Source organism: Pteropus medius, unplaced genomic scaffold, assembly GCF_902729225.1.
Source record: "Pteropus medius unplaced genomic scaffold, Ma_sr-lr_union100, whole genome shotgun sequence".
In the NCBI taxonomy this organism is placed as follows: Eukaryota; Metazoa; Chordata; class Mammalia; order Chiroptera; family Pteropodidae; genus Pteropus; species Pteropus medius.
The window spans coordinates 222,011-235,468 of NW_024344321.1; the positions used below are offsets into that span (position 1 = coordinate 222,011).

Here is a 13,458-nt window from a genome sequence, read left to right on the forward strand (position 1 = left end):
ATGCTGAGTGACTTAAAATCTTCTGCATCTGTTCTTCAGTTTCCTCCACCTTGAGTGTGGAGGATAGGTGTGTTCCTCAGTATGTGCCTGGATGGCAGTCAATTAGAGGTTAGAAAAAGAGGATGATAAGAAGATAGAAGAAATGGTAGTAAGGCAGTAATGGGCTATAATCAGTGCAGAATTAGAATTGCTATTTATAGGCTCTAGTTTTTCTTCTGATCCAATTCATGGTTAGGTGGGTCTAGATAAATAAAAAAGAAAAAGGGATGATGGAGAATAATAATATTAGCCAAAATTTACTGTGTGCTTACTCTAATTCTAGGCATTTATCTAAACACTTTGCAAGCATTTTATATAATCCTTGCAACAACAGTAGGTACTATTGTTATCACCATTTTACAGACAAGAAAGCAGGCAGAGTGGGAATTTTACTTGCCTTGGATCACACAGCTGGTAAATAAGGGGTGGAGACAGAACTCATACACAAATAGCTTGATTACAGACTCCACTCATTTACATGACATAGATTCAAGATAATGAGGTGGCATAGAATGACTAGGGCCGTAGTTCCCAAACCCTGTGCCAAGGTACAAATTCATAGTGGCACCCACCATGGTATATTTAAAAATTTTAAAGGAAATACAGCAATAGTCAACATTTCTTGTATACCATACAAACTACTTAGCATGAGGTAATTCACAATTTGAACATTAGATTGTGCTATTCCTTTTGATTTCAAAATATCTTCGTGAAGCTAGGTTTTAGGATATCCCTCTGATAAAAAAAAAAAAGTAAGTACTGTGTGAAAATCAGCACAGAACAGGAAATGGGGATAGCAGTGTTGTATTCCAAGGTTTGAGAAGTTGTGCAGTGTCCAACAGGCATATACATTCCATTAGTAACTATTTATGGCCTTTTTAAGAAAAAAATAATTTTTTCTTCTGACTTGTATTATTTTTTAAAAATGGTTACTAAGCCGTTAGGAGCCAACCACTTAAAAAGCAAAACTGTTAGGTGTTTCTTTTGACCTAGGGATGCTGTAAATAATTGCTGAGATACTAAGCATACTATAAACTAAGAAATTGAGAACGGCTAGACTGGGGTGCTAAAAACAGATCAAAATGGTCATAAAGGAATAGAGTATGGGAATTTGGCTTGAGATGGCTGTAAAAAATAATATAAATGAAGCCACTTTAAAATGCAGTTGGAGCTACCATTGCAGAGGAACTGCCTTGCATGTTTTATTCCTTAAACCTTTGAAATGTTAAAACTGGGCAAAATAACCTTTGGGCCTAAAGCAGCACTGTATTCCAAGCAACTGTTTCCAAAGATAACAAGAAAGCAGATATTGTGACTATAGGACTGAAAATTTAAAACATTCTTTAAAATTAGCATCACTGTATTAGCTTATCTACACCTATAGAAATTCCTTCTAATCAAGTAATTATTCCCCTTCCTTTTTTCATAAATACCCCTTCCCTTCACCTTCTGTTTCGTTTCTGCCTGAATCAGTGAGTGCTTCCTGAATAGCTCTTCTTTTGGATCTCAAATAAACACTTGCCTCTCACTATGGCCTTTTATTTTTAGGTTAACATGACCTAAACAGATATAATAAACATTTAACAGGCATTTTATATTTTCAACCATTAAGTATCTGCTGTATACCAGTATTCACAGTGCAGCAGATGCACACACACACCACTTGAATCTGTCTGTATACTTTAAAGGTCAAAACCTGTGAGGGAAGCAAAAAGATGTAAACAAACCAAGGTTAGGGGTAGGACAGGACCCAAGTAGGGTTTGATGCAACCAAGAGCCTGGACCCTCTTGTGGACTAGACCACAAGAAAAAGATGTGGTCTGAGGAGACCTGCTGAGCCTCAAAAAGTAGACTCCTCTCTGAGCCATTGGTGAATCTGAGATTAAAGAGATTGGGTACTCAAGTGATTATGCAGAACCTTGGTTGCTGAACTTGAATTCAGAATAAAGTTTGTTGTGTAGTTCTGAAGGGTACGGCACACTGGTCTGGTAAACTGTCCTCGCCCGTCACAGTACAAAGAAACAGTATATTTCTTTGGTGACTGGAATATTTATATATACTGCAGACTCTTCCCTATGTGATGTTGGAGAAACACGAAGAAGATTGAGCCTGTCCCTCAATTTTCCTTTTGCAGATATATTGCAGATCATCATTTTTGGATTCACATACACTTACTTTAGACAGAGTCCATTGAAATCAATTGATTAAGTTTGCACTTTCTCAGATATAATATCTTTTGTGTAAGCTGGTTTGGATTTGGGATGGTGAAAAAAAAATATCTTTCAGCAACCGAATTGGATAGATATTTCCTTAGGCTGGATTTTACCTGAGACAGCGCTTACTCATCATTTAAAATCATGCTTTCAATGTTTCAATACTTTATAGTCCCATTATTAAGATCACTAATATTTACTTTAGATTGCCCTATTATCTTCATTAAAATTATGGGTGAATAAGGATAGTAATAATAATAATACTTTATATATATAATTTTTTATTTATATATATATTGTATTTACTCCTATGTCCTTAGCACTAAAACAGTTCTGGTACATAATTGATGTTCAATAAATATTTCTTACACGAATGAGAGAGAAACAGGGCTGAGAAACAATGGCTTGGGCCACGGTGATGGGTAAAATGGCAAGCAGGAAAGATTAGAGTTTAGGAGAGTGGAAACATGTGAAGGATTCCAATAGATAAGTAAGTGCCATTGATTTGTGATTTTATGTGAAGCTAGTTAAAGTTGTAAAAGAGGGGAGAGGAAATAGCTGAATTCTTACAAAGAAGTTATATTGTGTAGTTCTTTTACTGGAATTTTCCTCTTGAGAGGAGTCGTTCTCTAGTTATCCGTATTGCTTGGATCCAGTATTGTGTTAAATCAAGAGATTGTCTGCGTTTTCCGGTCTTATCCCCACTCCTTGTCTGTGCAGAAGAGCTAGGAATTCTTTCGCCTAGAACTTTTTTCTTCTCCCGGTCTGGGCCTAGATTTAGACCCCTGATACGTTCTCCCCAATTCTGTAACTTCCAGGTCAGCAATGTTGCTAGGGTCGACCCTGTTTCCTTTGTCCAGGAAACAACTCAAACGTAGGCTTAATTTTATTCTGTGGTTGCACGGTCTAAGGTATAAATTTTTTCTTTTTAAATCTCTCAAGGTTTGCTGCAGACACGACTTGGAATGGAGTTGCAGATAGATGGGGGAGGGATGGTTAGGGGATTCCCTCTCTGGCTTCTAGTCCTCTTCCGGCATAGACTTCCTTGCCGGAAAACCAAGCTTTACGGACCAGAATCCGTGCGGGGATGAAATGCCGAATGCCCTTCTAATCTGCCACCCAGCCGGGGTTGGGGGTGGTGGTGGGGGTAGTGGGTGGGGCGGGCGTGAGAAAGGGTCTAGTGCTGAGAAGAACTTGGAGTAGGTTAACGGCCTAGCTTCCGAAGATTAAATCAGGGTGTGTCGCCATGGAGATGGGGCCGACCCGCCTGCTCCGCTGCCATTGGCTGGGGACTCCCGGGCTGGAGATATAAGCCAGCGCTCGGCAGATAGTGCACTATCTGTGCAGACAGGACCGGTGACCGCGGTGTAGTTTAGCACAGCAGAACCGAGTTGAGAAGGTCAGGCTCATCTAGAGGGCGTCGGCGGAAACATGGAGAAACGGTGAGGCGGGCCCCAGGCCCGGGGAACCGCTGGGGAGCGCGGGAAGAAATGGCTGTCACGGGGACTTGGAAACCTGGCACTCTGGGCCCGGAGGGGTCTGAGAGAGGGAGCGAGGCCCTGGAGATGCCGAGAGGCCTCGCACGGAGCCCGGTGTCAGGGATAAGGCGGCAGAGCAGTCGGGCAGCCCGCGCCGATAGCGGCGCACGCGAGAATCGAGGTGGAGTGGCGCCACTGGAGCAGGAAGGGGACGGCTTAGTACAGTGAAGTCTACTCGAAAAAGTAGCCGGTGTGTGTTTGTGCGCGCGTTTGGGGTGCAAGTGATTGGGAAACGGGGAGAAGAATACCTCTTTTTTCCCCTTCCCCCCGGCCCCCAAAACGGTCTTCTCACCCATGTGCTCTTCACAGATTCCCATTCCAGAGTCTAGGTAAAGCCGAGAGGAGCTTTGGTGCTCATATCTAGAGTCCCAACAAAGGAGAACTTGCTCACGTCCCTCGCCAACAACTCCCTTCCCTCCACGTTGGCGGTCCAATTAAATTGGAAATGGACTCTCCAAGGAGAGAAGAAAATCCTTTTTCAGTGAGCTCAGCAGCAGATCCTGCCCACTCCCCCAACCCACACCTTTGAAAAGCCTTCTCTGCTTTGGTCCTGGAAATCCCAGTCCAAGTCTGCAGGGTTAGGGATCACTGGCTTTTGGATGCCCAGGGATCGAAGGTGTTCTTGTGGAACTGATGGCCAATGAGAAAGTCCTGTAAACTGTGGCTAGATATGCTAGGTGTTCACATTTCTTTCATTTCCTTTCCCATCTGTTGATGGTATTTGATTAACTTTTTACCATTTTATTGCTTCTCTTCTCCATTCTGTGGCCCAGCTCTATTGCCTCTAGCCTTCACCCTTGTCCTTTACCCAGCTGCTTCCTGAGAGTAGCCTGGTTTATTGTAGTGTCATCTGGTTTCAAAGGCTATACTTTTAAGGAAAGAATTTCCTTTAGAGGCGCGGTTACTTCCATTCAGTTCAGTTTCACTTTTTTTTTCCCTTCAATCTTTGGTCTTTCCGGATGGATGTGAGAGAATTGGACTGGACTTCTGAGAAAAAATTTAGGTTGATTTTTTTGGGATGTATGAGTTCTGGGTAAGTGTATGTCCTTAAGTCTCTGAAGGGCAAAGAAGCTTGATGAAGAGAAGAAAAGATGACAGAAGGCAAGGAGGAGAACAGAGCAGAGAGGAAAGTGGAAGAAAAATTCAAGAGCTATGGAGCTGAACCTTGATCTATGGAGTAATAGATCTTTGGAGCTTATTAGTAGCAGTTTTAATTAATTTTTAAACTGAGCCTGTAAGATAGGTGGAGCTCTTTACCCTCCATGAATTGATTATTTCAACTGTACTTCTGTAGACACTGTGACCCTTTCCTCTCTAAATCTCTGTCATAAGGAGAGCTATAAAACCTGACAGTGGTAGCAAAAGTGGAGTTGGGGCTGGTGGTGGAAACATAGATGTCCTTAACTTTTGTCGGAGTCTGAAATGAATTTCATATCAGACTTTCAGTGGGTCTGATTCAGAAAGAGGAGTGGGTGGGCGGATGCGCTTAGTGTGGCCTCTCCTGAGAGAGGGTAGCTCTTCAGTCAACTTCTTTGTCCCCCACCACCTCAGTATACCTGCCAGCCTTTCTGCACTAAAGGGCATTAGTCTATGATGCCCTTCAGATGGGAGCAAAAGTCACCTTGATTTTTCTTTTTTCCTAGACTCACATATGAAGATTGTCAGTACACTGCAGAATGGCTTCTGTCCCACACCAAGCACCGACCTCAAGTGGCAGTGATCTGCGGTTCTGGATTAGGAGGCCTGACTGATAAATTAACTCAGACCCAGATCTTTGACTACAGTGAGATACCAAACTTCCCCCAAAGTACAGGTACTGGCTAGCAAGGAGAGAGGTATGGGACCAAGGGAGCTTGATGAGATTCTGATGGTAGGGCAATGCTTCTGTCCAGACCTGGTTATCCTCTATAGCATTGGACTAAAAATAACTGTTGTAAGAGAAGAAAAAAGGCCACCATGAATCAGAATGCCTTTAGAAGGAAATTCCCCTAGTAGAAATTTCGTAATAGACAGGGCATGTGTGTGTTAATGGTAATATATGATAACACATTTCCTATGCTTTAACGACTCAGAGATCCTTAAACCTCTACAACATCATCCCCATACATACCATGGTCACCACATGTTCACACACGCATCTCATTTCTATCATTCTGCAACTTAAATGGAAAAAGCAGTGCCTGTAACCTCCCATGACAAAGTCAGGCCTGCCCTGTCCTATGTCCTCCTGCACAGCAACAAATGAACACACAGACTACCATGTTCTTGCAGACAAATACACAGATAATACATGAATACATAAAACCTGGCACACTGACCCTTTGGAGGGGGAAAAGGGCAGACGTCTTCTGTGCACAGTAGAGCTTGGGACCTGAGGATAATGTATCCAGCATCCTAATAGCAGCTGGAAAGTGGTATGGCTAAGGCCTGGGAAAGGGCCAGGTGAAATAAGGGTAATAAAGGATAAGAGTTATTTATTTGGTCTACTTATTAATTTCTCAGATAACTAACTTCCCTTGGCTAATTTAATACTCTTTTGGATTTCCACCTTCTTTTCCCTGGAAAGCTATGACTTTTAACAGATTTTTCACAGATACTTTTTAAACCATTTGGAGCAAGGCTGGGGATTCAGAGCAGGGAGGTGGGAATGGGGATTGGAGACGGAAACACTAAAGAGATAGGGATAGCAGAACTTTCTAAGGGAGATAACAGTGACATTGGATCCACCTGCCACTCCTACACATAGTGAGAAGGGCGCTGCATTAAGTGATAAGGGAATTAATTTTTTAAAACTTTATCGACTTCTTATTTATTCTCTACTTGGGTTTTTCTAACTGTGTCACCTCTGCTCTATTATTGGCAATTTTTTATTTTAAATAAACTCCTCTATCTCTTAAGTATCTCTCAACTCTTCCTCTTGGCTTTGGTCCCTCTCTCAGACCATTCATTCCTTAAAGAATAGGTTGACCACGTCCATTAGAGGAGAAATGCCAGACAAAGAAAATGGTAATAATAGATATTATATCTGTGTGGGGAGTCATCTTTGCATGCTGCATCATGGGTATGTATTCCTACAGGAAATTGTGTGTCATAATGGAGACTCGAATGAGTTCTAACTCAGCCCCTTTCCCTGTTCAGTAGCCTCTTTTGGAAGCAGAATATACCATAAGCTCCCTTTCAGGAGTAAGGATACATATAGTTTAGTTAGAGTAATAAATAATAATATGCATTTTTGAGAATTTCGGAAATTTTGGAAAAGAGATCTATAACTGTGTTCACTGCATTCATTATTACCCACTTATTCTTTTGTTGTTGTTCACTTTTATTCTCTTGCAGTATGGCTTTCTCATTCTTTTGCAATTTCTTTAAAAGGACTTTTCTTTGATATATGTTCATTTGAACATCTTTACCCTCATAGGTCTAATCTCAGGATGTACTTATATACTTATTTGTAACTTATGATTAACCTCTGTCTCTACCAGACTTAAACTTTCTGAAAGTGGAGATAATAATGTCTTCTTTTGCTTAATTATATCCTCACATGTTGAGCACAGTGAGTTGGCTCACAGTAGGTGCTAAATGGGTATGTGTTGTATGAAAACATCATCTCATTCATTTCCCTTTCTTTGTATTCAGTGCAAGGTCATGCTGGTCGACTGGTGTTTGGGTTCCTGAATGACAGAGCCTGTGTGATGATGCAGGGCAGGTTCCACCTGTATGAAGGCTACCCGCTCTGGAAGGTAAATCAGGATCATAGGCCTGGTTGGATCTGGAGGAGGAAAGAGTTCTCCTACTTTATTACCTAACTAGCTGGGCAAGGTAGATTTTTAGTTTCCTTCTTTCATGGTGTATATCATGCATATCTGCATGGTGGATTGGTGAAATTTTAAAGAACGCTTTCTGATCTTTTATATTTTGTTTCTAAGGTGACATTCCCAGTGAGGGTTTTCCAGCTTCTGGGTGTGGACACCCTCGTGGTCACCAATGCAGCTGGAGGGCTCAACCCCAAGTTTGAGGTTGGAGACATCATGCTAATCCGCGATCACATCAACCTACCTGGTATTTGCGGTGAGAACCCTCTCATAGGGCCCAATGATGAAAGGTATGTGTTTCGCTCCTTTGTTTATAGATGGGAGAGTTTAAGGACCTATCTGGGAGTTAGGAGAGAGCTCACTATATTCCATATCTCTGAAATAATCCAACCTATGCCCTAGGTATGGAGTTCGTTTTCCTGCCATGTCCGATGCCTATGACCGGGAGATGAGGCAGAAGGCTCATAGTGCCTGGAAACAAATGGGAGAGCAGAGAGAGCTACAGGAAGGCACCTACGTTATGGTGGCGGGCCCCAGCTATGAGACTGTGGCAGAGTCTCGTCTGCTGCAGCAACTGGGTGCAGATGCTGTTGGTGAGAAGGGAAACTTGGCTGGAGACTAGAAGCGGGAGGGATCCGATAAAATAGAGATGGGAAGGAGTAAAAGATTATAGACCTGATAGGATGGAGAGAGGATCTGACTTAAGGGAAGATTAAATTAAACTGATTTCCAGAAATATATTAAGATGGTGAGATTTGATGTGTTGTAGCATCAAACCTCCCTACACAGTATCAAAGAGTTTAACAGCTGTATTGCTAAAGACCTATCCATGATTTGATAGCTACTTCTAAGGATTATTCTAACAAATGTCATAGCCACCTTCTGTACCTTTGACTGGAGGATGGAACTACATCATTAGAATCGACTTCAAAATTTCTACAGACAGTTATAGAAAAAAAGCATCGCAATGGTAACATTTATAAGAAATGTGTAAGGCCCTCTGAAGCCTTCCTCTTTTAAGCAACACAGAAGCAACCTAAGCTCAACACTAATTTAGCTGCTTCCTTGGTTGTTTTTTGAGATGTTAAATTGTCAATGAGGTAATGAATAGAGGTTAATGAATAAAGGGTGAGGAAAAGAGTCATTTGAGGACCCTGACACTTGGTTTTTCTCTTTCTCCTCATTAGGCATGAGCACAGTACCAGAAGTTATAGTTGCAAGGCACTGTGGACTTCGAGTCTTTGGCTTCTCCCTCATCACGAACAAGGTCATCATGGATTATGAAAGCCTTGAGAAAACAAACCATGAGGAAGTACTAAAGACCGGGAAACAAGCTGCGCAGAAATTGGAGCAGTTTGTCTCCATTCTTATGACTAGCATTCCACTGCCTGACCATGCTCGTTAACCAGCCCTGGGGTGGTCTGGCTTCTCCCTTATGGTTTCCAAGTAGTTGCTACCTACTTTGCTGGGGTCACATGCCTCTGTCCTTAAGCAGTAGCAGAAAAGAGAGGAAGATTTTTATATTTCCCTTTCCCACTTCTCCCACCAGATTCTTCTGGTGCTGGGTCCTCTTTTGCTCAATTGTCTTCTCAAAACAGTGTCCACCTCTATTCTTTCACAAGAGCTGGAGCTCAAGCCAAGCCCTACTACACATCCATAGATATTTGATGTCGGCTGTTGAACTTGACACAGTAGAAGTCGATGCTAGCTTTTAGCTTTTTGAGATGATGTTCTCACATTCCTGGGGACTCAGTTCTGCCTCCCCCAAAGTACTGGAAACCACACAGGGACCAGCCCAATACCTTTTATACTTTTAATGCTTTATATTTTGAAAATAAAGAGAAAGATGAAATAATTTCTTCATTTTTGTACAGTTGGGATTAGGCTGGGGCACAGTCCAAGATTGGCCTGAAAGGCTGCGAGACCACATGTGTTATTATGACTATTTGCTTTCTAGACAGGTAGCTAAGAACTGAGATGAGGCGCTATGTGAATGCAGGGAAGGATGAAGAAAAGGCAAGATGATGAAAGATAAAGATATTAGAAGATGATAAGGGAGAAAAGGCTAACTTCTGGGATATGATGGCCACTTCCCTAAGACCAGTCTTGCCTCTGTCCTTTGCCTTCTTGTTTCACCTCCTATCTACTCTCATAAATAACTGAATTAGTTCACGATCTCCACTGTTCTTTCTCTTCCACTGTTGCCAGTTCCTTGTTAAGCCCTAATTATATTTCCTCCTTTTTTGCTTATTTTTATTTTTATTTTTTATTAAATTTATTGGGGTGAGATTGGTCAATAAAATCATATAGGTTTCGAGTGTACAGTTCAATAATATATTACCTGGATATTGTTTTGGTTTTTGTTTGTAATTTTAAGGACACATTTATTTCTTATAGTTCTGGAGGCTGGAAGTCTGCAATTAGGGTGCCAGCATGGTCAGGGTCTGGTGAAGACCCTCTCCCTGGTCTCCTCACATGGTGGAGCTCATTATATTCCCTCTTGACTTCCTTCTCCTCGCTACTCTAACATCTTCCATAATTAACGGCAACGATATTCTCCTTCACTCCATTCTGGCAAATATCCCTTTATCCTCTGCCAGCCACTTTACTGCTGATTAGAGTCCTGCCAAGCCCAGGCAACCTGTGAAGTTGGCTCGTATTCAGCTTCTCTTTAAGCATTTCCTTTTCTCTTATTTCCATTCTGACTCTAGTCTTTCTATTCACTTTGCTTCGTCAGAACCTTCCTATGACACGGCAGTCGGGCATGGCCCTTTGTTGGCTCATTGCACTATTTGCTTATCAACTTGCATTCAGCAGTCTGGTGTGTTTGGAAAGCATACTACCTTCCCAGGTCTATTTGCCTTTCAAGAAAGGATAGTGCTGGACGAGCCTCTAATAATGGTGACATTTCAATTAGTATAATATGCAAGAGGCATTTTGGACAGAAAGCATTTGAAAACTCTTTCAAATCATCCTTTGTCTGGTAACCGACCTACTTAGCTGAGCCCAGCACAAAGAAAAAGCATCCTGGAGTGGCCCTGTCACCACTCTTCCTTTCATCAGTTCTTGTACCTCCACCCAGCTCTAAAATCTGCCTGGACATTTAGGCAATCTGCTAGCACCTGTCATTTGTCTTTGAGAGTTGGTGCAGAGGGTAAGTACTTTAGATTTATGTACAACTCTAACTTGTCCATCTAATCAGATGGTTTATTAACATTTTAATCAAATTATTAAATATCTCTGTATAACACTCTCAGCTAACATAATGTTAAATTAAGAATCTAAAAATAGTCTTTCTTCAAGTGCCTTACAATCTTAAGGTTGAGATACATTTGTAAAACCATTAGCTGTTAATATAAGGCAGTATAAGATCGGTACAAGTCACATGCGATGGGAGCCCAAAGGACAGACCAGTTGTATACATTGGACCATGAGGATTGTTTGTTTAGGGAAAGTTCTATATAAAACTTTGAGCTTAGTCTTAAAGGCTGGAAGGGAGGAAGAGGATTCACACCTGAGCGAGAAAAGCACAGAACTGTGAAAAGTACTACTAAGCATGTTCATGTGTTGTCACAAAAGTTGTGACTAGAATAGAGGATACGAAGGGCTCTAGTGAGCTGTGAGCAGACAGGTATTTAGAGGTCAGAGTGGGGCTGCATTGAGTACTTGGCTTTCTTAACCCTGATCTGCCTCTTGGCGAGATGGATCAGGAACCAGAATTGTGCCACCTGAAAATGTGTCTGAGAGAGACTTGAGTAGAATATTTAAGGGAATTTCTAGCTTTTTAGATTTAGTGAATGAGTTTACACATTTATCCTGTAATGAGTGTTGAGTTGCATAAGATACTAGATTCAAGAAGATTGTGCGTTCAATATCCTATTTCAAGAATTTAATTCTTTAGTTCTAAGTTAAAGTACAAAATGTAGGACTCACCTACTTTATGTGTATATACATATACCAAGTACATATATTACTATATTCATATTAAGGTATTAAATATACCCCAATGGAGGCAGAAAACAAAATTGTACATTGTTTATAATGCAAACCAGGAGATATAACAAGGAAAGTAGCTACAGGCAATTAATAGTCATTTAATTATAGGTAATAAGTATTAATTCAAAGTTAATTCACTAGAATTCTAGGTTTAAAGGAGTATGAGATGGGGAGAGAAAACATGAACACAAAGTGTCTTTAATTTCTTTTTAAAAACAGCTTGCCTGAAATATAATGCACATATAATAAAATCTACTCACTTAAAGTATATAGTTTGATGGTTTTTAGTATATCCACAGGTAAGTGCGATCACCACTACAGTCAAATTCATAACATTTTCATGACCTCAAAAGGTCATGAAAATTTGTACCTTTTATCTATCATTCTGTGCCCACCTAACCCCCTGGCCTAAGCAATCACTAATCTACCTTCTGTCCCTATAGATTAAACTATTTTAGGCTTTCATATAAACGGAATAATGCCCAGAATTGTTATGTAGCTAGTCAGACATGAGTGACAGGGGACCAAAGGAATAGGGGCCCAGTTCTGTAACCATAGAAACTTTCCTTGAAGACCTTCTTTAAGGACCTCCCAGAAATTTCTCCCTTTTAGAGTTATAAATTACCCCAAATCCTAGACCAGGGAGGCCATAAAAACTGCTGGCCTAAACCAGCAGTGCACAGAAAGTACTGCCCATAACTTCAGCCTCATTATACTATCATTATAATATCGTGACTATGCCTAGAAGTTCATGAATCTAATTATAATAGACTGAATTCTTAGTACACATGTACACACTAGGCGAAGTTATTGTTTAGTGTCAATCAGATGTCAGTCAAAATGACCTCATTTGCCAATCACCAGGAATGTCTTTGGAACCACCCATCACGGTACAAATACAAGGCAGACATTCCCACTTCTGGGCCCTTTTTTGCCTTTCTGGGCTCTCCTCCCTTTTAGGTGGCCTTTTGTAGCCTTTTGCCCTTTTGTAGCCATTTTGGCCCCTTTGTGTTGCGTACAGCGCTGGGACCATGTGCCTCCTTACAGCATATTTTGTCTTTCTCCAAGTGCCTCCTTGGGGCATTCTTTGTCTTTCTAAAAAATATTTTTAATAAAACTATTAAATCTCAATGACCTGTGATTCTTCATTGCATCATTTAAGGAAGAACCGAGGAAAAAACGCTAACTACACTTCTGTGCCATCGTTATCCCTCTCCCTCCCTCCTACTGTTGGGGCAACACCAAACTCCCATCAGCCCCAACAGTGACAGAATCGTGTGTACTTTTGTGCCTGGCTTCTTTAACTTAGCATAATGTTTTCAAGTTTTATTCAACTGGTAGCATGCCTTAGTACTTCCTTTTTATGACCAAATAATAGTCCATTGTATGGATACACCACATTTCACTTATCAAATGTGTTCAATTTCAAAGTACCAAATAACCCAGCTCAAATTGAATGTATCAGTTTTGGTGAACAAGAGAATAAAACACAAAGTCAAGGGAGATAGGTCTGGGAAGGCCACCTAGAGAAGGGTTGTTTTTGAAAAAGGCTGGTGATACTATTCTACTTCAGAAGGGCCTGCAGGATGCCTGCAGAATGGATTTTTTTTCTTGAATCTCACTGAAGAGGAATTTTCCACTCAAATGGTTAACTTTGTAATCAGCTCTTTTTTCTGCTTCTGTAGACATGTTTGCTGCATAGGCCAAAGGGCAGAGTGATCTCCAGATCAACTAAAGACTCACCCTCCCCTTTGTTATTTTGTTTGTTTGTTTGTTTGTTTAGACCAGGCAACCCTTGATTGATCTCACAGATTGCAAGGACCTTGTCAGCTTACAATCCCTTATTTTTTTTATTTTTTA

At 41.0% G+C, this 13,458-nt stretch overlaps 1 protein-coding gene across 1 annotated transcript; it reads left to right on the forward strand.

Moving 5' to 3' along the window:
* The first annotated feature begins 3,535 nt into the window (after positions 1–3,535).
* Positions 3,536–9,457, forward strand: PNP (purine nucleoside phosphorylase). The gene is made up of 6 exons (XM_039869811.1): positions 3,536–3,694; positions 5,434–5,603; positions 7,427–7,530; positions 7,717–7,892; positions 8,005–8,195; positions 8,790–9,457. Exons 1-6 carry the CDS (start codon positions 3,684–3,686, stop codon positions 9,005–9,007), a joined length of 870 nt encoding a protein of 289 aa, XP_039725745.1. The 5' UTR covers positions 3,536–3,683; the 3' UTR covers positions 9,008–9,457.
* The last annotated feature ends 4,001 nt before the right edge of the window (positions 9,458–13,458 follow it).